Source organism: Biomphalaria glabrata, chromosome 16, assembly GCF_947242115.1.
Source record: "Biomphalaria glabrata chromosome 16, xgBioGlab47.1, whole genome shotgun sequence".
In the NCBI taxonomy this organism is placed as follows: domain Eukaryota; kingdom Metazoa; phylum Mollusca; class Gastropoda; family Planorbidae; genus Biomphalaria; species Biomphalaria glabrata.
In genome coordinates this window covers 15,493,865-15,520,522 of record NC_074726.1, presented here as the reverse complement: position 1 = coordinate 15,520,522, position 26,658 = coordinate 15,493,865, and the positions used below count along the sequence as shown (strand labels likewise).

The following is a 26,658-nucleotide window of genomic DNA, read 5'->3' as shown; positions in this document are numbered from 1 at the left end:
AAGAGATTTGTGTCACATGCTAAACAAGAGATTTATGTCACATCTTAAACATGAGACCTGTGTCACATCATAATTAAGATACTGGTGTCACATCCTAAACGATAGATCTATAACACATCCTAAACGAGAGATCTATAACACATCCTAAACGAGAAATCTATAACACATCCTAAAAGAGAGATCTATAACACATCCTTAGTAAGAGACTAAGCTTTATTCCTTTTCTTTGGCATTTTAATCAGAACAATAAATAGTACACTTGAAACTACATGTAGTGTAGATTTCTACAGCTCAGGGCCAACTGAGCCCCTCTCCTCATACTAGAGGCGTCATGGGTGGGCTACTTTTGGGTGTTGTTAACAAAAAAGAATGCTGTGGAAATAATTCTCTAATGGTCTACCTATATCGTCGTGGACTAGTTCTATATATATGTAGGTACTGGTCTACCTATATCGTCGTGGACTAGTTCTATATATATATGTAGGTACTGGTCTTCCTATATCGTCGTGGACCAGTTCTAAATATATGTATGTACTGGTCTACCTATATCGTCGTGGACCAGTTCTATATATATATGTATGTACTGGTCTACCTATATCGTCGTGGACTAGTTCTATATATATATCTCTGTAATTGTTCAAACTTCGTCATCGTGAATAAGATTTATTTACATGCCTGCAAAGTTCGATAACTATTGTTCATGAGGTCAGAGTCGGCAGTGAAATAAAAAAGAGTTGAAACATTATAGGAATTCAGGTTTTTCACTGTTGCCTCGAGATCAAATTTAGATTCATCCCACATACTGTATGTCAGAGGCCAGCCTTCAAACTCTTGAAGAAGTATTTCTTTCAATGTGTCATAGCCCATCTGGTCGATCAAACCTAAATACATTTATCGAAAAAATCTCAACACTGAAAAATGTAATCATAATTAAGTTCTTTTATATTATCATGTGTAGAATGTATTTTTTGAAAAATCACAATGATATACTAAAATGAAACATCTTAAAATAAGTCAACACAGTTGACAAGAAATAACAGGAATTTACCTCTACTCAGATAGTCCAATTTTATTTAAAAATTGAAAATGAAAAAGCAATACTTGAATCACACATCCTACTATACCTTAGAGCATTGAATAATGCATATAATATTGAGAAAGATTTACTGACTTCGTGTAAAGTTCGTCTTTTGTACAATAAGAAAGATCATGAAAAGATTTATTGACGCGATGTTTTGAAACTAAAGTAGATATTCAGAGCATTGTATATAAAATAATAGTATATTGTTGAACTTCTTAATGTGTTCATCTCTAAATATTTGTGCTGGGTAACGTGGACCTACTATTACAAATGTTTTTTGTAGTCTAACCACAAAGTCAAAGTGTTGTTAGATCAAATCCAGAAAATATTCTTCATGAAACATCTAGAACAATTTGTTAAACATTATTTTTAGCCTTTTAAATTTTTACTTTAGACATTTGTAATGACTTGTGTGTTTATTCTATTGCATTGTTACATATCATGCTTGTAAACCCCACATCGTTTTGACAGATTTTCTTTCCCAATTCTTTCAAGAAGAAAAGAAAGAGAATTCCTTGTCTGTAATGCATTTAACATGATGAAGTGTCTTGGTGCCTTCAGAAGTTTCAGTAGACATAAGCAAACATTATGCTCTCTTTCCCATTCAGCTGAAACTGGCTTTACTGCTGAAATAGAGACTGGCTTTACTGCTGAGATAGAGACTGGCTTTACTGCTGAGATAGAGACTGGCTTTACTTCTGAGATAGAGACTGGCTTTACTGCTGAGATAGAGACTGGCTTTACTTCTGAGATAGAGACTGGCTTTACTGCTGAGATAGAGACTGGCTTTACGGCTGAGATAGAGACTGGCTTTACTGCTGGGATAGAGTCTGGCTTTACTGCTTACAAGAAGAACAGTGAGGTCACACTTCTGGGTCAGTTCTCAAAGTGTTTCGAGTTTTCATGTTGTATGTTCTGTTTTAGACAAGAATTTATTTATTGTTATCGCTACAGCAAATTTACAGCGCAGTAAAGATGTCAACTGAAAGTTCAGTACCTTCAGGTATACTTTTCCGTTGTCAATTATTGTGTTGGACTAAACAGAAACATCACTATCTATTGGTTGTTAGATTGCTAATGTAATTCTTATGTAATGTTAATGTAATGCTAATGTAATGGATACCTTCATTCATGCATGAAGTAAAATATTTTCTCGTGTTCCTGAGACTGGGTTGTTCTTCATCTTTGGCAGGGGCCTCAAGTAGAGCTGTGGCAGATGTTTCACATGGACAGTACATTTAGATACACGTACTAAGAGAAGTATAGAGTCTATCAATGTATTCAATTTCTTGGCAAACTACATACGACACTAGAACGAAGTGGAGATATCAAGGCATGGTACTTATGTATAAATGAACCAGCAAAGACATTCCAATGAAAGATTTACATGTGTTTCCCAGTTGTTCCATTGACCCGTATTGGTTTTATAAAGTAGCTACAATGGAGAGACATTTTAATACCAATTCTCTCCCTTTAGAAGCCCTAGAAGTAAGAGACATATGTAACAAGAGATGAAGCGGGTATGGGGGGGGGGTACGCGACGTTTAAGAGCAGCCAATTTAGCGCGAGAGGCTCTGACTATAATTTATAAAACACAAGACTTTTGTAATAAACATTGTTTGAAAAATACCACTGACTGACATACTGACAGATTAAGAAATCTCTTAAACTGTCGTACGGGTCTTCACTAAAAACAGGTTTTGACAGATTCCCAACTTGATGACAGCTATTCGCGAAAAAACGCAAGCTTTCTATTAAACCTTTTGTATTTTATTTTCGGTATTTCCTCGAAAAAGGCCGAGTCTATTTATAAAGCATTAAAAAATATCATATTTTTTAAAGCATTTTTTTTCTTTTTCTTTCTTTTTATTTTCAATATGCCTTACGTCTTTTCCAATTCCTTTTCAATCCGGTCTATATAAAAACCAAAACCAATCCTAATAGCATTAATAACATAGATCTAGAGTCTTTTTCTTTTTTCGATAGAGAGAAAGAGAGAGAGAGAGAGCATGGAATGGTACTTTGTAAGACTCAAAAAAATATCATAGCGTCAAAGAGATAATACTAAATCTATTGTATCTCTGTATCACGTATCTCTGTATCACGTATCTCTGTATCACGTATCTCTTTAGCACGCATCTGTTGTGTTACATACCTTTGATCTCGTTGAATGTTTTAGTTTCAATGAGTGAAAACATATTGACTTCTAAACTGCTATTCGGCAAATGATAACTTGTATTCCATTTGCCACATGCGAACTGGTAAAAGTCTTCACACGGATTGACATTCAAATCAATGCTGTTTTGCATATAGGTCAGTGCTGAAATACCAAAGTCAATAGTTTTTATTTTACCCCTTTTTTAAATAAATGATCCAAATTAATACTTTTTTTTACATTTCCTTATCGCGTATTTTTATTTCTAAAAAAATTCTGAAGAGCTCAGGGGGTAATATTTTAAATAATGTACGCGTCAAGGTCTCATGGATAAATATAATATAAGGTTTATCACTGAAAACATGTTTGAGTGGTTTTCTAAGATATCAGTAAATGGTGTTATTGCTTGACTCTAGTTGGCAACTAGCGCTAAAAAAGAGTTAGGGCTTATCAGTAATTGTAGATTCAGTATTGTGGAAGCTACAATTTCATTCATAGTTAGGATTGTATTTATAGAGAATTGATGGCTTTGGAAATGGTTTGGTACACCCATACAAAATCATACACATACATACAAAATATGTAGTTTTATAACCCAACACAATAATGTGTGAACCTACTCGGGGGAATCTATAACTAGACCCTGAACCTATAAATAAGTAGGCATATCACTAATTTACCGATGTAATGATCTATTAGACCCTATAGTACACATTAATCTATAGTCTCACTGGTAATAAAATTGTTTCCAATGGCGTGTCCAGTCACATTATATCGTTGGGTTGGTCAGTTTGTCGCAAGGTCCTAGGATTTCCTCGCCAAGATGTCACTCACAAATCAATTAAAATCTTAAAGACTTGAACAATTGTGACCAAGTGACCAAGTGACAAAATGATCAAGTGACCAAGTGACCATATGACCAAGTGACCAAATGATCAAGTGACCAAGTGACCAAATGACCAAGTGACCAATTGACCAAATGACCAAGTGACCAAATGACCAAGTGATCAATTGACCAAATGACCAAGTGACCAAATGACCAAATGACCAAATGACCAAATGATCAAGTGACCAAATGACCAAGTGACCAAGTGACCAAATGACCAAGTGACCAAGTGACCAAATGACCAAGTGACCAAATGATCAAGTGACCAAATGACCAAATGACCAAGTGACCAAATGACCAAGTGACCAAATGACCAAGTGACCAAGTGACCATATGACCAAGTGACCAAGTGATCAAGTGACCAAATGACCAAGTGACCAAATGATCAAGTAACCAAGTGACCAAATGACCAAGTGACCAAATGACCAAGTGACCAAATGACCAAGTGACCAAGTGACCAAATGACCAAGTGATCAAGTGACCAAATGACCAAGTGACCAATCACATACACAAAAGAAGCAGAAAAGAGGAGAAGAAAAATCGGAGACAACAAAAAATGCTGGAATCTTCTGCCGAGAAGTGCACTCCAATTACTTCAACGTTCCTTGCCAGTTTGGTACAAATGGCTCGTGAAACTATTTGATATTCATGTCATAGTTTGGTACAAATGATTCGTGAAACTATTTGATATTCATGTCATAGTTTGGTACAAATGGTTCGTGAACCTATTTGATATTCATGTCATAGTTTGGTACAAATGGTTCGTGAATCTATTTGATATTCATGTCATAGTTTGGTACAAATGATTCGTGAATCTATTTGATATTCATGTCATAGTTTGGTACAAATGATTCGTGAACCTATTTGATATTCATGTCATAGTTTGGTACAAATGATTCGTGAATCTATTTGATATTCATGTCATAGGAACATTCACATCTTAATATACTTCGGCAGATATAATAACGATAATAATAATGATAATCTTTATAATTCATAAGGAATTTGTCCAACTATTTGTGCATTATATCAACCAAAACTTTATAACTATAGGAAACCAAAATATACATTCACACCAGACTCACTTAAAAATTACATGTGAAATGTTTATATCAGATAGTTAAATTGTATTTAATGTTTTGATTGCCAGGGGAACAAAAGAGTTTTTGTGTCTGTCTTTGCTATCAGTGTCTTGTATCTCTTTTGTGATGGTAAAATCACAAAATCCTGACCCCAAAAAACGTCTTTTTAGGTTTCTAAAAGTTTGTCTCAAACAGCTGACCAAAATGGGATTTGCTTTTGCCAATGACCTTACCTTAGCATTTGTGACAGGTGGGGAAATGTGACGTGTGTTTGGCACGTTTTATGTCTAGGGGATGATTATTTTTAATGCTATCACACCCCCACTTATCAGCATATGAATCGGGAGCAGACACGCAACGAGACAAAGCAATGAAAGATAGATACAAAAGTTAAAATAAAGGATATTTATTTACATAAATATACATATAATAATAAAAAGGGGGAGGGTTTGCATCTATCTCTAGTATATTCTATGTTTAATCATCACTCTTGCACATAATAAGAGAATATGTCACTTTGTCCTCTGACTTAGCTGGTTGTTCTGTTGATGTCGCAGCTGGCTGTGTCCTGGCTTGAGGTTCTGCAGCTGGAGGTGGCGCTCTAGCGGATAGAGGGACGCCGGCGATATAGTTCTTGTGGAGTCTCAGTCCCAAGTTCTAGTATCTGTAGTGGGCACAGTATGGCGGGTGGCCGGATACCGTGGGCACAAGGTTTCTGCGGGCAGAGCTGATCTGCCGTGGGCAGCGTGGTTGACAGGATATGTCCAGTGAGTTGCAGAGGGTTGGCGTAGCTATGACATCTCGCACAGATCTGACTCTATAGGGACGTCGCGCCTAATAGCTTGACAGGTGGGCTGTTGAATAGGCGGGCAATGCCGATAGCGCCAAATAGTAGAGTTGAGTAGATCTCAGTAGGCAAATGCAGCGCTGAATAGCACTAAGCACAACTGCAGGTAAATGGATCGTTGATCCAGTAACTAGGCAATAGTGATAGGCAAATAGGCAATAGTTGAGTGGCGTCGAGTAGACACTGAACAGCAAGTAACAAATAAATAGGCAGGTAAAAGGCAGACACCTGAGGGAGGCTGCGGATAAATAAAGACAAGTTAGGACATGTCTCTCATGCATCTTATCGATGCCCTCGACTGAGGTGCATTCGTCAGATTGGTAAAATTGCTTTAGAGCACAATGAGGAGATGATGACAAATGGGATTTGGGAAAATAGATGGCAGATAGTCGCAATATAGAAATGTACATAAAAGTGGAAATAATAACATAAAATGTACATAAAAGGGGAAATAATAATCTCGAATGAACAACACAGGTGGATAGAGAAAGAAAAGGGGGGGGGTGAATGGGCGGTGGTCAGCGACCGAGACGCTTTGTTTGCATATGACCGTGGGTCGAGAACAATGGAGCGCGCTTGAATGGTGTGGGCGCAACTCTCGTAAGATTGAAATGACTACAGGGGAGATAATTCAATACACAAAGAAAAGGGGGGGGGATAATTCATATTTCTTCACTAGACGCAGTATCAGTGCGCTAGTAAAATTATCAAGGCGTTTAACCGAGATACAGGAAATAAAATAAGATGTACAAATATATACATGGTTGCATCAACGATCAATTGAGCAACGTAGCATTAATAGATTAATGCAGTCCATAATTAAATATATAGGACATGTTTATGTTTTCTACTTACGCCAGTGAGAAATACACAATGCACTAATTAAATATAAATGAACTAAGGAAAATACACATGATACAAATTCAATTGAAATATACACAGAGTAATTAAGATGGAACTTGTGATTAAGTTCGGCTTACCACCAGGTATTCCTCTAGGAGAAAGAATAAGTGATATAGTCCAGACTCGATAGCTCAGCTCGTATGAGAATGAAAGAGGGTCTGGCCCGATTTAATTTACTTTATATATGCCTGGGAAATGTGGGACACAGGAAATGTCCTAGGCTAAGAATTAGCTTACACGTGGGTGAAGTCCGACAAGAGTCACACCTTGGAGTACCACGCGGTGTATTGACCAGGGTAATCTCTTAGATCAAAGAGAGACGTGAGAGAAGGGGGGGGGAGAAGGATTAGCTTGCATTCAAACCAAGGTGGTGTCAACCGCGACCGTCCTTCAGACATCCGGCGGGCAAGACAAAAGAGATTGTGTGTTTACCTTTCCCCGATCAAGGGCAGATAAATGAAAGGACGCGCCTTAGCTATCTCCAATGTGGTCAACTAAGTCTAGCCTGGAGCGGAAAAGGTGTGGCGGGTGAATGATTTAGGGGTAGGATGGACAAATAATTAAAATAAACTAAATAAATAAGGAAAAATGATAATTAATGCTGTGATAATTTAGAGTGACTCTGACAGCGAGTTTTTGACTTGTCACATACGCCGCCGCCAAGATGGATCTATCGCAGAAAGATCCATAAAGTGGGAGCAGACTGATGTCACTCTAACTTTAAGATCAGTTGTTATCACAGCATTAGAAAAAAAAATCTGCGAAAATAAAGGGGTAGCCATGCCAGGAGGAGGGTCCGTCAAGTCTGTCCGTGGTCTACTTCCCGTCCCTGAGTATGTAATCACCTGGGTGAAACATTTGGGGCTGCTTGGGAGAGTAGATTGGGCGACTGGGTGAGTAATAATTCCTTCCTGGGGCGGATTGGGGAGCGTGATTAGGGCTTAGGCGGGGTGCCCAAGGCGCGTGTGCTCGTTGGGGCTTACCTCCGAAGCCGCTATGAGGCGCTTCTTCATGAGGGTAAGTAGTCAGCCTACCTCGGTTTCGTCTGACAAGATCAATGTCAGGGAAGAGTGGCTTGATAAAGAATGTGGAGTTCTGCCGGAGAACGTCCCCACGAGTGCGATAATCTGGCTTACATCGTGGCTTCCTGACACGGTCAATGCCAGGGGAAGGTTGATATTGAATGGTGGCTGAGGAGCCATGTTGAGAAGAGTTTTCACGAGCGCGAGGATTCGGCTTACCTCGTGACTTCCTGACACTATCAATGCCAGGGGGAGGTTGATTCGGAATGGTGGCTGAGGAGCCATGAAGAGGAGTGAGTCCACGAGAGCAAGGGCTCATCTTACCTCGGGGCATTCTGACACTGTCAATGTCAGAGGAATGTTGCTTAATTTTGGCTGAGTAGCCTGGGTCAAGTAGAACTTCACAAGCGCGGGTATACGACTTAACTCGTGACTTCCTAGCAGTGTCAATGCCAGGGCAGTGTGGTTTGAGCTTCGCTGATGAGTCGGGACTAGGCGTGTCAGTGTGGCGACCAGGGCTTCCAACCAGCTGGTTGCGGCCACGTTTCTGCCTCGTCGATCTACCGACGGGCAGAGAGAAGTATGGCTTGTTGACTACTCCAAGAGGGACATATTTGGAGCCTAGAATGAAGTCATATACTGGCGTGTCCATGACGGCTGCGTCAATGGTGCCATGTACGTACTTGCATTCTACGTGGACCCTAGCAATAGGAAGAACCTTTGGAGGAATCTCACGGTCAAGGGACTGATTCGTCACAGTTCTATCTGTGAGATCAGCCGGATCAACCAGTGCTTTGCATATAACTGAGCTTACCGCACAGCCTGTGTCAAATAGGGACCGGACGTACCGCCCGTTAACCAGAATGGTCTCTATCCCGGGGGAAGATGAGACAGGGTGAGGAAGTGCCGGTAGGACTTCCGTTTTCATAGGGCCAAGGGCAGTGTGTTCAGGGGCCACAGTCAGTGTTGATATGACGTATGGGTCGCCCGCTGTTCTATCAGTACGTGTTTGCTGATTAGACACAGAGGGTTTGGGGACCGCGGTCATTACTGAAATGCGCTGTGAGGCCTGCTGCTTTTGGCGGTTGGGTTTGTGGCTACGCATGCTGTTGTTGCAGTCACGGTAGGCACGGTTAGGTTTGTTGCCACGCGTGCTGTTGTTGCAGTCACGGTGGGCTTGGTTGTTCTGGTTATGACGAGGCTTACGTGCAGGGTAGTTGCAGTTTTTGTGCAAGGCTGGTTGTTGGATTGGTGCCTTTCTAGGTTGGGGTTTGCCTGAGGGCATGGGCTGGATTGCAGATCTATTAGACTGAGCTGGAGGGTTGGGCTGGGTAGACAAGGTGGACTGGTCGAGAGAAGGGGCATCAGGTGTGGTAGTTTCACCTTTATTAGCAACGTCTGTGTCTGATGGGGCAGTGTGCTCTGTTTCGACATGAGTCATGATTCCACTCTCCTCTGCTTCCTGATCTTGTCTTGCGGGTGTGCTGTTCCTCTCCAAACTCTGCGGTCTATAGCGCTGTCTGATTTCTAGTATTTCCTTCTCACGGGCTTTGCGCAATTCTTCCATTCTTTGTGCCCTTTCAATCCGTCTTCGTACGTAGTCTTCTAACTCGAGACCTTCAAATCCACCTAATATTCCTTCAGCCTCGAAATCGGAAGCTAATTCCGCTAAGTCCATGGTTAAAGAGGCCGGATTAGGAAGAGGATGAGGGGGAAGATATTGAGAGGTAAAATGTAGAAAGGAGCCGCTGAATGCAAGAAAGAGTATAAAGGGGAATGTGGTGTCTGCCTACGTTAATCACAAAATTCCTGCAATGAAATATTACACATGAAATGCAATAATAGTAATAAATAAAATATGACAGAAGTGACACTCTTGATAATGCGAAGTGATGATACTTATAAATATTTTTAGAAAAATATTGATATAAAATTTAGTTATTGCTGCCTGTTCGTGCCTGCGGTACTAATGGGTTAAATCCCGGACGGGCTCGCCAAAATGTGACAGGTGGGGAAATGTGACGTGTGTTTGGCACGTTTTATGTCTAGGGGATGATTATTTTTAATGCTATCACACCCCCACTTATCAGCATATGAATCGGGAGCAGACACGCAACGAGACAAAGCAATGAAAGATAGATACAAAAGTTAAAATAAAGGATATTTATTTACATAAATATACATATAATAATAAAAAGGGGGAGGGTTTGCATCTATCTCTAGTATATTCTATGTTTAATCATCACTCTTGCACATAATAAGAGAATATGTCACTTTGTCCTCTGACTTAGCTGGTTGTTCTGTTGATGTCGCAGCTGGCTGTGTCCTGGCTTGAGGTTCTGCAGCTGGAGGTGGCGCTCTAGCGGATAGAGGGACGCCGGCGATATAGTTCTTGTGGAGTCTCAGTCCCAAGTTCTAGTATCTGTAGTGGGCACAGTATGGCGGGTGGCCGGATACCGTGGGCACAAGGTTTCTGCGGGCAGAGCTGATCTGCCGTGGGCAGCGTGGTTGACAGGATATGTCCAGTGAGTTGCAGAGGGTTGGCGTAGCTATGACATCTCGCACAGATCTGACTCTATAGGGACGTCGCGCCTAATAGCTTGACAGGTGGGCTGTTGAATAGGCGGGCAATGCCGATAGCGCCAAATAGTAGAGTTGAGTAGATCTCAGTAGGCAAATGCAGCGCTGAATAGCACTAAGCACAACTGCAGGTAAATGGATCGTTGATCCAGTAACTAGGCAATAGTGATAGGCAAATAGGCAATAGTTGAGTGGCGTCGAGTAGACACTGAACAGCAAGTAACAAATAAATAGGCAGGTAAAAGGCAGACACCTGAGGGAGGCTGCGGATAAATAAAGACAAGTTAGGACATGTCTCTCATGCATCTTATCGATGCCCTCGACTGAGGTGCATTCGTCAGATTGGTAAAATTGCTTTAGAGCACAATGAGGAGATGATGACAAATGGGATTTGGGAAAATAGATGGCAGATAGTCGCAATATAGAAATGTACATAAAAGTGGAAATAATAACATAAAATGTACATAAAAGGGGAAATAATAATCTCGAATGAACAACACAGGTGGATAGAGAAAGAAAAGGGGGGGGGGGTGAATGGGCGGTGGTCAGCGACCGAGACGCTTTGTTTGCATATGACCGTGGGTCGAGAACAATGGAGCGCGCTTGAATGGTGTGGGCGCAACTCTCGTAAGATTGAAATGACTACAGGGGAGATAATTCAATACACAAAGAAAAGGGGGGGGGATAATTCATATTTCTTCACTAGACGCAGTATCAGTGCGCTAGTAAAATTATCAAGGCGTTTAACCGAGATACAGGAAATAAAATAAGATGTACAAATATATACATGGTTGCATCAACGATCAATTGAGCAACGTAGCATTAATAGATTAATGCAGTCCATAATTAAATATATAGGACATGTTTATGTTTTCTACTTACGCCAGTGAGAAATACACAATGCACTAATTAAATATAAATGAACTAAGGAAAATACACATGATACAAATTCAATTGAAATATACACAGAGTAATTAAGATGGAACTTGTGATTAAGTTCGGCTTACCACCAGGTATTCCTCTAGGAGAAAGAATAAGTGATATAGTCCAGACTCGATAGCTCAGCTCGTATGAGAATGAAAGAGGGTCTGGCCCGATTTAATTTACTTTATATATGCCTGGGAAATGTGGGACACAGGAAATGTCCTAGGCTAAGAATTAGCTTACACGTGGGTGAAGTCCGACAAGAGTCACACCTTGGAGTACCACGCGGTGTATTGACCAGGGTAATCTCTTAGATCAAAGAGAGACGTGAGAGAAGGGGGGGGAGAAGGATTAGCTTGCATTCAAACCAAGGTGGTGTCAACCGCGACCGTCCTTCAGACATCCGGCGGGCAAGACAAAAGAGATTGTGTGTTTACCTTTCCCCGATCAAGGGCAGATAAATGAAAGGACGCGCCTTAGCTATCTCCAATGTGGTCAACTAAGTCTAGCCTGGAGCGGAAAAGGTGTGGCGGGTGAATGATTTAGGGGTAGGATGGACAAATAATTAAAATAAACTAAATAAATAAGGAAAAATGATAATTAATGCTGTGATAATTTAGAGTGACTCTGACAGCGAGTTTTTGACTTGTCACAGCATTTAGGATTTTATAAATTTTGTTTTTATTTTTAATGTTCAGATTGCCATATCAGGCAGTGATAATAAAACTTAAATATTACAGATGTGAGCGTGATAAAACATCACCATAGCCTTTTCGAAAACTTTAAATGAGAACATGTTTCTAGGTAATCGTAAACATAGCTGCAATTTTTGGCTGATATAATCAGTATTAGTATCAGTATTAGCGCTAAAATTTAATTGATTGTCTAAGATAGTACCAATGTAAAGTTTGCACTAAATGCATAGAAGAGGCAGACAAAGCGATGAGAAAATATTATAAAAGAATGGACGGGCCTGCCATTGAAAGAGGTTCTATCTAAGGCAAAAGACAGAGAAGAATGGAGAAAAACGGTCTACAGATCTTATATGTTGCCCCAACGGTCCAACAGACTAAGGTAAAACCAACGCATATATACATAGATGCAGGCTTAAACTCTTTCATTCATAAGTGCCCCTCCAACTATCTACGCCTTTCAGTAAGTAAGTTGTTGCTCTACATTCGATCACGAAACAGTGTCTTGCTACAATAAGTACACGTTCACGCGAAGTAAAAGTGTAGGAAACAGTGTCTTGCTACAATAAGTACAAGTTCACGCGAAGTAAAAGTGTAGGAAACAGTGTCTTGCTACAATAAGTACAAGTTCACGCGAAGTAAAAGTGTAGGAAACAGTGTCTTGCTACAATAATTACAAGTTCACGCGAAGTAAAAGTGTAGGAAACAGTGTGTTGCTACAATAAGTACAAGTTCACGCGAAGTAAAAGTGTAGGAAACAGTGTCTTGCTACAATTGTGCAGTTCACGCGAAGTAAAAGTGTAGGAAACAACGGCTAGGAACAGAACGATGACTTCTGTGGAAATGGTGCATGAGGGCGCTAACTGAATATTCACACTGCTAAGTGAAACACAGAGCTGCACCTTTCTTGCTGGTATTTATCTCTTGCTAAGTGAAACGCAGAGCTGCACCTTTCTTGCTGGTATTTACCTCTTGCTAAGTGAAACGCAGAGCTGCACCATTCTTGCTGGTATTTAACTCTTGCTAAGTGAAACGCAGAGCTGCACCATTCTTGCTGGTATTTACCTCTTGCTAAGTGAAACGCAGAGCTGCACCTTTCTTGCTGGTATTTACCTCTTGCTAAGTGAAACACAGAGCTGCACCATTCTTGCTGGTATTTACCTCTTGCTAAGTGAAACGCAGAGCTGCACCATTCTTGCTGGTATTTACCTCTTGCTAAGTGAAACGCAGAGCTGCACCTTTCTTGCTGGTATTTACCTCTTGCTAAGTGAAACGCAGAGCTGCACCATTCTTGCTGGTATTTACCTCTTGCTAAGTGAAACGCAGAGCTGCACCATTCTTGCTGGTATTTACCTCTTGCTAAGTGAAACGCAGAGCTGCACCTTTCTTGCTGGTATTTACCTCTTGCTAAGTGAAACGCAGAGCTGCACCTTTCTTGCTGGTATTTACCTCTTGCTAAGTGAAACGCAGAGCTGCACCTTTCTTGCTGGTATTTACCTCTTGCTAAGTGAAACGCAGAGCTGCACCTTTCTTGCTGGTATTTACCTCTTGCTAAGTGAAACGCAGAGCTGCACCTTTCTTGCTGGTATTTACCTCTTGCTAAGTGAAACGCAGAGCTGCACCTTTCTTGCTGGTATTTACCTCTTGCTAAGTGAAACGCAGAGCTGCACCTTTCTTGCTGGTATTTACCTCTTGCTAAGTGAAACGCAGAGCTGCACCTTTCTTGCTGGTATTTACCTCTTGCTAAGTGAAACGCAGAGCTGCACCTTTCTTGCTGGTATTTACCTCTTGCTAAGTGAAACGCAGAGCTGCACCTTTCTTGCTGGTATTTACCTCTTGCTAAGTGAAACGCAGAGCTGCACCTTTCTTTCTGGTATTTATCTCTTTCTAAGTGTCGTAAAAGGTTCACTAGTCATCTCTTGTTTCACCATGAGTAATTTGACATCATCAGAGCAAAGCTATATCTTATTATCTCATCATAGTAAAGAAAAGGAGTTTCGCACAAGTCTTCTCACCTTCAAATCGTTCGGCTTTCATTGTTGTTGGTGTAGTTCTTTTTGAAGTCACGAACAAAGACGTGTCTGTTTTGGCCACTGAGTTTGACGAGTCGACGAGAGCTTCCAATGAGGGAGACTTTCTTGAAGTGCTAGAGCCTATAGTCAAATTACGAGAAAAAAAACCCACAAACACAACCGTTGTAATGTAATATAATGAAATGTTATAGCATGACTTTTGTAACAAAACATGAACAAACAAAATAAATAATACTTAAAGAAAACAATAACAAAACTTACTGTACATTATTGGCCATATCTATCAATTCTGTAAGATTTATTTCCCTTAATCAATATCATACTAAATTAATTAAATAACATTAATTAATTAATTGATGAATGTTGTTCAAAATTGTTTCCTGTTGTCTTAGGACAAAAAATAATTGTGCAAAGTTTCAAATTGATCCCAAAATGGGCGGTGTGTATAAAAACGTGTAAAACAAGAAAAATACAAACAAAAAATACTTTAAAAAACAACAGAGCTCATATTAAGCGTAGTTGTATAAATTAGTTTTGTACATTCATGTTATACAATTTGTAATAGGTATAGACTAACAATAATAAATCTGTGCGATTTAAAATATTTTTTACCAATTGTTTTGTTTAGCGCAATTTCATGCTTTTAGCTTTCTCAAAACACTCTGATTCTATCACTTGTCTGGACTAGTTGGGAAAGGGGTGGGGAATAAATGTGTGAAGGCCACCCTGATCGCTTTTTTAAATACATGTATAAAAACAATGTTGGAACGACCTGAATTTGAACTCAAGGGCTCACACCTATTTAAGCCTCCTCAAGCCAGCATACTAACCACTGTGCCAGGGAAGTGCTTATGAGCATATAGGGTTTTATAGTTTACACATACAATTGTCGAAAAATTTGGAGAATATGAAATTCAGGTGTGCAACGTAATGTTCAGATGCTCTGGTTTGTATCTCGCGATTCTAAGTAGCAAAATTGACTCAAGACTGCTATCAATAAAACCAAACACATACACACATTTGTTAAAATTAATCGATACCAGAAGGAGTCTCTACCGAATTCAACTGAAACCGAAACCAAATAGATTTGTTTGGGTATCAAGGGAGTTTAGCGATGAAATCAGATCTGACAAAATGCTTTGAAGACATTACAATGCCATTAATACTAATGAAGATTACATGCAATTGACATATTCTATAAAGTGCACGACTAAATGGACAGTCAAATGAGACGATTCACTATCTAAGCTTACTAAGGTTACCCGAATAAAATAGAGAATAGCAAAATGCGCAGAAAACTAGCAAACTATATAGGTCATGTGAAATTTCCCGACAAAATAGCGCGACATAAAATAGCGCAATACTATCAACAATATATAATCAGTATCGAGCTTTAATAAGTAGAGTCTGTGGGCATTCTTTATTATACTCTCGAATTAATAATTTCTACATTCGAAAATTTCCGAAAGCGATACTCCTTTCCAGTGGCGCCACTAGGGTCGGTGTCACCCGGTGCGGTAAGCTCGGGGTGTCACCAACCCCCCAAAAAAAGTAAACTTCCCCTCAAAAACAAACATCTTTCTTTATTTTGAGCAATAAAACTGTAATTGTTTATACTCGAAAAATGGTTTTCGATTCTATTTTAAAATGTTTTTCACATTTTATCAAATTTTATTGTATAAATTAAAAATGTACTATCATAGAATTGAGAAACCTTGAGTTGAACATATTTTTTACTAGAGATTTTTAAGAGCTCCTTACGGAAAAGGTCTTAAATTATAATAGTGTTTCTCAGCTGCTTCCAAAAAGGCAAATCAAGCACTGAACAGGTTTACGTCCTGCGAAACTTCGTCAAAAAAAGCCTGGAATACCAACAAAGGACAATAATTCAGTTTTATAGATTAAAAAAAAATACGTTTGATATCGTCCATCGGAATCACTCTGGAAAATAGCAAGAGGGTAAGGCATCTTGCAACGATTTATTCAGATTCAGCAATATGTCTAAAGCAAATCAAGCTGTTGTCTCACAACAGACGCTGGAATTCTTCAACGGATATGAGATTAGGGTGTATCTTATCCCCATTTCTCTTTCTTGCAGCCATCGACGATGTCATTAAACAGGTTGCTTTCGGATTCCCATGGCGTAAACCAAACCGATTTGGATTTGCAGGCGACATAGCATTACTTTGAAATACAATTAAATGTATACACCAGGTAACCGATAAAGACGCCCTCAAATTTATACATATAGGGTGCAGGTTATCCAGTTCCCGATCAACATTGGTCATACAGATCTTGAACAAATAGTAAAGTTAATATATTTAGGCTGCAGTGTTATCTCAAGCGATGGAGATACATATCATGGTGTTGGTCGGATTGGAAAGCAGGAGCCGTCTTTCAATAAGTATGGCCTATCTGAACAAACAAATCAATTAGCCTGGAAATTAAAAATCAACCTACTCAACTGGCAATCATTGTCCCAAAGGCCATCTACCTCTTGAAACGTGGAAGGTTGAAAAGAGGCTGAGTAGCGATGGCTGAGAAGGATCCTACGAATCCTCCCGAGATAATTTTTCGCACACAGGCATTCGCCGTCTAAAGCAAGTGGTGACTGAACGTCAATTGACATTTGTGAGACATATCATGAGACAAGACGAAACACGTTTACCAAAGTCAGACGTAACAGGAAAGCCGAAAAGAGGAAATAAAAAACATGGCCGTCCACGTCTAACCTGGCGTCAAACCTTTGTAGAAGTCCTACATTTCGTGGGCATATGCTGAGAAGTGGCTGTGAAAGTCGCCTTAGACTGATTTCCGTGGAAAAAGCGTGCAGCCTTAAGCGTCGAGTGGCGTGCGAGAGGCTTACGCCTATGTGTTTTTCATCACATTGCATCAAAAAAATGTTATGTTCATCACTCAACTGGTCAGATAAGATATTTGGGGGAGTGCCTTAAATTCACTCAAAGTTGTCTGGGGCGAAGCTCCTGGCGCCAGGCGTTTTTCTACATTTCTGAGCTTCAGAAACTCTTTCTCCTGTCGTCTACAACACATAATAAATTCAAATAGAATTAAATTAAAAAGGGTTGGGACATGTTGATACTAAACTGTGAGAGAAATTCGAGGCAATATTTTTTTTTTAAAGTTGCATTTTGGAAAAGTGCATTTTTCCCACTTGGGTGTCAACCGGTGCGGCCTGCACCACCCGCACCTGCCTAGTGACGCCATTTCTCCTTTCAATAAAGCGATAGTTCTCTAAAAAACTGTTAAATTTTTAGGAAAATAGGTAAAATCGTTAGAGCCGTTTTTGAGATCAGCTTTTCAGGTTCCTGAATCCAGGTTCCTGAAGGTTCCTTGAAGTTCTGACTTGAATAGAGGTAAATAAATATTGGCGCTGTTTTGTCGTGGGCCCTGTTTCGTCATCGCTATTCTGTAGGCGCTACGTTAATGACGTTACTTTGTCGTTCGCTATTTTTGTCGGCGCTATTTTATCGTTCGCTATTTTTGTCGGCGCTATTTTATCGTTCGCTATTTTTGTCGGCGCTATTTTGTCGTTCGCTATTTTTACTAACCTTCGAGCAGAGGCTGATGTTGGAGATCTTTTTTCGAAGTCAGCGTTGCTGTATCGGTGTGTGCTACATCCATTGGAACCTGTTTTGGGGGGGACCCTGCTTTTGAGGGTTCGCCTTTCGATGAAATGACTTGTTGATAAAATATGAATGCAACTAGGCCGCTTGATACTAACACGATTAAGACAACCAAACTTATCAGATACTTGACCCGTGAGACTCTGGACCTTTAAATGACATTGTAGGATGAAACTATATGTGAACAGTTCTATTATTAGACTTTCAAATATTTATTTCTATCACACACACCGGCATTAATGCTAACCAAAACCTCATTAAAAACATGAAAAACAATTGTTAAAAAATGTTTAAAAGACAATACCCCCATTGCTAAACTTTAAATTTAATGAAAAAAATATTTAAAACAAAATCAAACAATGTTTGGTTTAATTTGAGTATCGAGCCCGTAACACCTTCAGCTGCTAGAACTTGCGCTTTTTGATTCGGCCAGCGAGGACAATATACTATTGCGATTATATGGACATCTTGATCTAACAATAGACCTTAAGTGCTTAAAGTTCTAATTGATAACTCATAAGATATAGTCTAGATCTACTTATAGTTCTAGAATCTAGATGTAATCTATATTAGATTTACGTAAAAATATAAGCAACACTTATAAAAATTCAATAAAATTGAAGCCACTATAAATTTTCTGTTATCGCAAAATAACGATAATACGGTTGACTTCGCCATGTTGACTCTAGAACTAGATAGGCCTATAGTCTTCAGCCAAATTTACATTTATTTATGTTTTACTTTGAAAAATTATAACAGTCAAACAAGAGTTTTCCCCGTGAGGTCAAGGAGGTAGTAATTCTTTTCTCAGCGATAAACATCAACTGTTAAATTTCTAGGAAAATCGTTAGAGCCATTTTTGAGGATCAGCTGTCCAGGTTCCTGGATTCAGATTTCTGCTGGTTCCATGAAGATCTGACTTGAATATTTAAAAAAATAACAAAATGGATGTAAATTTATATTACATTTTATTGCTTACTGCACTAAAAAAGGTTAATTTATGCAGTGTGAACCAACATCAACGAATTCTTCGCTCGGAAGTGGTGTCAGCGATGAAATCCCTGGAAAGGGAAAAATTAGTAGAACAACATTCCTTCTGAACGTCTATGGCCCGGAAAAAACGAAAATTTTAAGACTTGTAACAAGATCTGGCAGTCAGGGGAATGGCCCAAGCCCTGAACCTTGTCAATCATCCCTTCCAAAGAAAAGCAATTTAAAACTTTGTGGAAACTACCACAAAATCATCAGAACATCAGATTTAAATTCGATCAAAGAAAAATGATTGAGAAGAATGGAGAAAGAAGGTTGACAGATCTTGTGTGTTGCCCCAGCGGTCCAGCAAACCAAAGGATAGGTGAAAGTGAATGAGATGTTTAATGTGAACCTGGCATGTTTTTCATTCAGTTAAGTGTTTTGTATGCATGTAAAGACATTGCAGTTTACGCAATAATATGAAAACTTACTTATTAATTGTGGTTTTAAATTTTATCCAACTTATATGCATACTAAATAGATTTTTTCTCTTTAAAAAAAAATAAACATTTTTTTTCGTGTTTGTTATTATTAATAGTGAAGAGTTGTAAAAGTGGCGTATTTTTATGAAAAAAAAACTGTTTGCATAAGTGATTTAAAATATTAGATTTTTCGATTTTAGAAAAGAAAAAAGTAGCCGTTGCATCAGAACTTGAATGGACTAAAATATTATTATGTCGGATTTTCACTATCTTTTCTAGTTTACGAGATCTAAACGGGACAGACGGACAGACATTTCACACAAAACTTTCTTGGGCGCTAAAGATATAAAGTAATCCAGAACTTTTATCACTAGTGAAAACCCCAGTTGGAGTGAGGCAGGTTTCCCTACTTTCACCAACTCTTTTCAATATTCTTTTTGAAAGAAAAATGGTAGATGTTCTGGAAGGTTACGAAGGTAATGTAGACATTATCAGAAGAAAAATCCCTCACTTCAGCTTTTGCGGAAGACATAGATGGTCTGGCAGGGCCAGAAGAAGCAATAGCTGACTTGGTGATGCGAATAGACAAGACTTCCTAGCATATGGTATATAAATCAATGCCGAAAGAAACAAACAGCCAACAGGGCTTTCAAATGGATATCAGTAGTGGAGGCGAAAACCTTGCAAGTGTCTCTACTTTTAAATACCTCGGAGCTATCGTTTCAGATTAAGAAACCAGACTTGAGCCACTGGCCACAATTGAACAGTCCAAAGCAGCACTTGCAAAACTCAAAACAATCTGTAAAGACAAAGGCATAGCCCTCGACCCTAAATTCAGACTGATGGGCTCCTAGGTCATTGCCATTTACTTTACATCATCATCTCCTATTTCTAAATTGACAAAAGATGCATCGTCTAAAGTGTAGACCTAACTGGCTTACTTCAAACATTTTGTTGGCTAATTTATTTTTTAAAATTATAACTAATTTTACAACAACAAAGACGTACAGTCCAATCACCGCTTAGTTGACTCCACAAGTCATTCATAAAGACCTAGACAAAACTGAATTCACGGCTTTTCTTTGAGCCAAACTGCAGATAAATGTGGCAGATGAATTGCTAGAATAAGCTGAGACCACCATTGCTTGAAATAGAAATACAACACACAAACCTAGGTTTGGATTCAAAGAGATATCTACTACATCTTCTACTTACGCAGCTACTACATCTTCTACTTACGCAGCTTGGATCTTCTCTGTCCTCTCTCTCAATTCTTGTAGCTCTCGTCTGTTCAGTGAACAAATAATTGTATTAGGATATATATATATACCGACGGGCGAAGTCGCTGGGTAATGCTCATGCTAATATATATATATATATATATATATATATATATATATATATATATATATATATATATATATATATATATATATATATATATATATATAACAAACCCCATTTGGGCAGTTGTTTGAGACAAACATCTATAAAAAAGCTAACAAGATCCTCGAAATAAAGAATCACCCTTTGTGTCAGGATTTTGTGATTTTACCATCACAAAAGAGATACAAGACACCGATAGCAAAGACAAACAGACACAAACACTCTTTTGTTCCCCTGACAATCAAATCATTAAATAAGAACAATCTGGTATAAACTTTGTCACATGTAAATTATGAGTGAGTCTGGTGTGAATGTACACTTTGGTTTCTTATAGTTATAATGTTTTTGTTTGGTGTAATGCACAAATTGTAAGACAAATTTCCTTACGGATAATAAAGATTATTATTATTATTATTATATATATATTTATTATTATTAGCATTACCCACCGGCTTCACCCATTGATATGTTCCCAAGCTACATATTAATTATTTCGCATATAGCCCTCGCATTTTGTTCTTACTTATAGAAATATAATGATGTAAAGTTAAACGCTACCCAATACATTTTTTCCCAACTGATTTAGTTTCTATTACGTTGAATTGGAACAACCTATAAATTCAAGTTTCACTTTTCTCCCCCCTCTCCCAAACTCTAATCCTCAACAAATAGAACCTCTAGTCTTATTTACAGACTATTCTTCTGTTTTTCAGTTCTTATTCGAAATATATGATAAGCTGTATGATAGTTGTTTGGCCTGGGACCTTGTTTCTTATTTTATTCAGCACATTCTAACATAACACTTTAGCTGTAGCACACACACACAAACACACCCTTATTTTTTGTACTTTCAATAAAACTGTCCACATTTCAATAACTCCGTATATTGGCCAGTGTATTCTAGTATATGTAACGTTTAAGTGGAGCGGCCCGCTTTCAATCGCCCTCCCAAACTCCCTTCTGGAATGTGAATGGTATCTCACTTGTCTCTCCCCACTTCCTTTTTGTTTTTCTCTCCCAGCCCCTGAAAACACTTGAACATTTAAGTTTTTGTTTCCTCTAGTTGGCATGGCCCGCTTTGTAACCTTACCCCTCTCATACACATAGTTTTTTGTCAGAGAATTCGATGACCGATACCGATGCCCTAACACCCACACACACACACACACACAATCTACGCCTTAGAAAACAGTCCTAAATACAATAGATGAGTATTTTCAGCTTTTTTATCGAAATATTTGAAAAGCTCTCTAATGCTTTCAAACACATCAATTTTTAATTAAGTATTTAAATCACCTTAAGATCGAAGTTATAAATTCCTTTTCAACTTTGATAAAAATTAAATTGTGCCAAAAACGGTATTTTTTTAAATAAAGTTATCGCGCGATTAAGGAGTTGAACTCCCGACATTCAGATTTAAAGCCTCATGTTCTAACGACTGAGCTAACCGAGTGTTATTTCTTAGGCATTGTATCATATTGTACTTTTCAATATATCGGCTATGTTTCTTTGGCACAACGTATAGTATGCTCTTTAAACTGTCAACTTGATGGTCCATGGATCGAACACTGTCCGTTGTCTTATTTCCTGAGTCATGTTATTCTCATTAATCTTTCAAAAACCATCTATTCCTCTACCCAGCCAAACATGAACGAGAAATTTGATAACAATGTAATAATAAAACTCCTATTTTCCTTTTAAAATTCCTTGTTACAATCTCTGACTGTTTTAATCTCAAAACACCCATTGGCTACGCTCGTAGAATTTGGTGAACTGTAGCTTACATAAGTTTTATATTGAAGAGAGTTTTGTAAGCGGTGAATTTATAGTGAATTATTAAGTTCAAGTAGCTCCACCCCTCATAAAATTATATTTTGACACCGAAATTCGCCCCCCCCCCCCGGACAAAATGGAGGGGGTGGAGTGTGATTGTATATACCAGGCCTTCACACGAACAATAAAGATTAAATTTTACATTAGAAAAAAGGGGACTCATACTATAAGAATGAGCCAAAATATAAATAGATAGCAAGAAATACTGTGATTATTACACTACCATGGTCGCCCTAAGAGTAAATGCTGGATTCACAAGGCGCCAGTGCATAAAGTTCAGAGACCTGGACTATGTTACATTTATTTTTTATATGCATGTCTAGATATACCTGTAGATCTACAATACTTTAGGTCTACACAGTGAGTAATAGACTCTACATGACCCTATATGACTTACAAATCAACTGTTGTCCAATCTTCTGAAGTGAGTGATTTCCTAAGTGTTCCAGACATGTTCTTGAAGGAGGATTTAAGAGAAATAGAGAAATCTTCAATCCATTTTTGTTTGTGCACTTCAGTACTCAGCAGAGTGCGTAGAAACAAGTGCGAAGATTGTTGGTGTGAAATTTGTGTCGTCTGCAGCGTAGAACGACCATGGAACACTTAGAGCATAATTGGTGGATGCCTTTGAAATCATATTCTGGAGAAACCTTGTCTACACCAGTGGCGTACGAGGGGTGGGGTCCACCAGCACTTTGACAAAAGCTGAAAACTTAAAATATAAAGAAACTTATGGATGTTTAATATATATATTTAATATATAATTGTGTTTTTTTTTTTTTGGTTTTGTTTTACATAATTTTTGTTGAAATTTAGTCAAGATGTAAAAAAAAATTACATGATAAGGTGGTCTTTTTTTTAACAGAAAAAAATCGGTTAGATAATTATTGTAGTTATTAATCCATTTTTGAGTAATAAGTAAAATGACATTATTACTAATGATTAAGAAATTAATTTTTACATTTAGTGGCAAGAGAGGTTTTCAACAAAATCGATTCATAAAGTTCTTTTGAAGAAAACATTTCAATGCGTCTTCGCTAATGCGATTCTAGAATCTACTAACTTTTTCAACGTCAGAATAGAAACATTTCTCCCGAGTAACGTACCAACGTTCTGTTGACATCTTTTGCGTGAACTTAAAGAGACCCACTAAAACATTCCTTGCTGAACATAAGGAAAAACTTACGAAGACGAAGTCTATTACAGCTTACTTACTCTGCTGCCTTATATGACTTTCACGCTTCAGTCTTGGTCCATTACCAGTTCTTATTTTAATTTTACCTGCACCAGAACTTTGCAGGCTGCAAAAATATCATGGAATCGGATTGTCAATATCTTCATAATGTATCAAGGCAGCATAAGCAAGAGAATGTCAAAACAGGATAGTAGGACACATCTTCATTATTTACATGGAAATTCAAACTATAAAAAGAAATGTATCTTTTTATAAAGCTTTTACTCTGTCTGTCTATCTATCTGTCTGTCTGGTAAAAGTATGTAGAAGTTATTTCTTCCACACCCATTCTAGGATCAGGTTGAAACTTTGTACAATTATTCATTGGCATAAATAAGACATGAATCAATAAAAAATAGCCAATAATCAATAAATTACTGGTTATTTAATTATTTTGTTTGATACCAGCAAAGGAAATTAATCCTTCAGTATTCATAGATACGGCTTAATATGTAGGGTTTCGTCCCCTAGATAATTAAACACGTTATTTCACCCACATCCATTCTCGGATCAAGTTGAAAATTAAAACAATTATTTATTGTACCTAACAAAACATGAATCAATTTTTAAAAATGTCCAATTAATCAATTAAAATTATTAACAATCAATTATTTAGTTTGATATCGAAATCGAATAAGGGAAATAACTTTAACATTACAGAGAAATATAGTTGTAGGTGCAGATTTTTTAGATTTCGCTTGTTTTCTATTTCAATTTTAAAAGTATTTTAACTCTATTCTTCTGGGGGGAGCTGCATACTTTATAGAGAACAAAAATAGAAATAGCAGTCATGTCCAGTCAAATATGGGTTAAAGTTTTGTACAAAGCTTATGACTGAATTTAACTTTCCTTAGAATGCTTGTTGTTTGTTCACCATCCAGTTGAATGACACATGCCTTCCGTACCAGTCCAATGTAACCATAGACCATAGTTAATTGACAGTCTGATGTAAACCTAGACCAAAGTGAATGGACAGTCTAATGTAAACATAGACCATAGTGGAGAGGTTCATAATAAAACGTATTCACTTTAATCTGCTCTATACATTCATTTACTTTTCTTTCCCGACTTCGGAAACACCAAAAAAAGTTAATTAAAAAAAAAAGTAAAGTTCTCCTTTCAGACTTTACAATCTATGGATCAGATGATGTAAAGTTCATCTGTTTTATTGACTCACGATTAACGAGGATGTCATGTGACCAGGAAAAAGATCGACCACCTTTACTTTTCCCCAACTAACATCAGGTACCCATTAGAGCTGGGTGCCGCTGCACTAATCATGCATGAGAGATGGTAAACATAAACATGACCTTGAAAAACTAAACAACTCATTTAAGCAACTTATATGTTAAATAAATTGTCTGAACAAAAATGTATTAAAAGAGGACTTCATTGCAGATCCGTGAACCACTTGAAACTGTCGATAGAGCTGAGCCAAAGGCTCTTGAAACTGTCGATAGAGCTGAGCCAAAGGCTCTTGAAACTGTCGATAGAGCTGAGCCAAAGGCTCTTGAAACTCTAGACCAGAAAAAACAACAACAGAGAGCTTCTTTCACCGGCTTGGGTCCGTGAACCAGCGTCATGGATAGAAACTAAACTTCTCAGAAAGAGAGTAAACTATTGAAGTCTATTAACTAGAAGCATGTGCCATTAAATTTGTTCCGTTAGAAAAAAAAACGACATAATATATGTCTATGTATATTTAGTTATTTATTGTTTATTTATTTAAGACTTGAGAGTATACGATAAAAGTAGGCCTAGTAATTCTATTTGAAGATATTAAAGTGATGAAAAAGTTCATATCTTTCCGATGGCTTATAAGTGTTCGGAATTAAAAGTAAGCCATCGCTTTTCACGACAATTTGAAGATTATGTATCGGGTCACTCTCTATGTGGAAAAGCATAACAATTAAATTATCTCTTTTTTTTTGAGAATATAGATTTTTACACGTGTTGTGACTTAATTGTAGATCGATTATTGGGGCGTACGTGTGAGTGAATGAAACGAGAAGCGCCCAAAATCAGGTGCACAGCAAGTGTCATGTGATTTATACATGAGGTGTTTGGTTGATTTATACGGCAGTCAGTACAAAGCTCGCACGAGACAATTGGTGTCCTGCTAATAAATTAAAGCAACTCATACACATCTGCCACTTTTCATTCTCAGGAGTTCAAAGAACAAAAAAAAGTTATATTTCATTTGATATGCTCCTAGCCAGATACGACTCTCGGCCTGCGGGCCCTAATTTATTGATTTAGTGGATTGGATTTAGATCTTCCCAAACATGGCAAATGTTCCCTTCACATTTGTTTTTATTTGCCACGAAATAAAAGTAGAGTGTGGAATTGGGTAAGCCCGTTTTTCCGCCATAATCATTTCAAATATTACCTACTGCGGAAATGGGTTTACCCAATTTGTTAAATATGTTTCGTTCTTTAATAATGATAAATTAAGGATTTTTTTTATTTTAAGGGCCCACGGTTGAGGAAGGGACATCAACCATGGACCAGGTCTCCACTATAAACTAAGGAACATCTATGCCAGGCTATATCAAGATTGGTCAAACGGTTTTGATTTCTATGCGGACATATATACTTACATACGAGAGGGGGGAAATTCGGGGTTCAATCAAATGGGAACGCATGAAGTCACCGCACAGGGTGATAAAAAAGTGGTTTGTGACATTCAAAAACTCAAAAATATTAAAACGAGATTAGTCAAACACCAAACACAAGTCATCACATAATGTGTAAGCTCGTAAACTTTCTTTTTTTGGCTTAATTTTTTAAAACTATTGCAAAGTGCGTAGAAATCATGCGTGGGGAATAATGAAATGCCTAGTGTTTGGACATCTGTTATGAAAAGATAGCGAGCCTCATACTATTTGCACAAGACCTCTGA

At 38.1% G+C, this 26,658-nt stretch overlaps 1 protein-coding gene across 3 annotated transcripts in view; it reads right to left on the bottom strand.

The window, feature by feature from the left end:
* LOC106063401 (neprilysin-1-like) overlaps positions 1-23,023 on the bottom strand; it is a 59,199-nt gene extending 36,176 nt beyond the window's left edge. For 2 of the 3 annotated variants that reach the window (XM_056013716.1, XM_056013717.1), the window contains exons 1-7: positions 22,920-23,023; positions 20,543-20,590; positions 17,775-17,998; positions 14,188-14,325; positions 3,237-3,401; positions 2,205-2,288; positions 676-881 (exon numbers count right to left, since the gene is read on the bottom strand). In XM_056013716.1, coding sequence (XP_055869691.1) covers positions 676-881; positions 2,205-2,288; positions 3,237-3,401; positions 14,188-14,325; positions 17,775-17,998; positions 20,543-20,590; positions 22,920-22,975 — 921 coding nt within the window. In that variant the 5' untranslated portion in view covers positions 22,976-23,023. Of the gene's footprint in view, positions 1-675; positions 882-2,204; positions 2,289-3,236; positions 3,402-14,187; positions 14,326-17,774; positions 17,999-20,518; positions 20,591-22,919 lie in introns of those variants that run through there. The other variant, XM_056013718.1, reaches the window with a different exon arrangement.
* Positions 23,024-26,658: the final 3,635 nt, after the last annotated feature.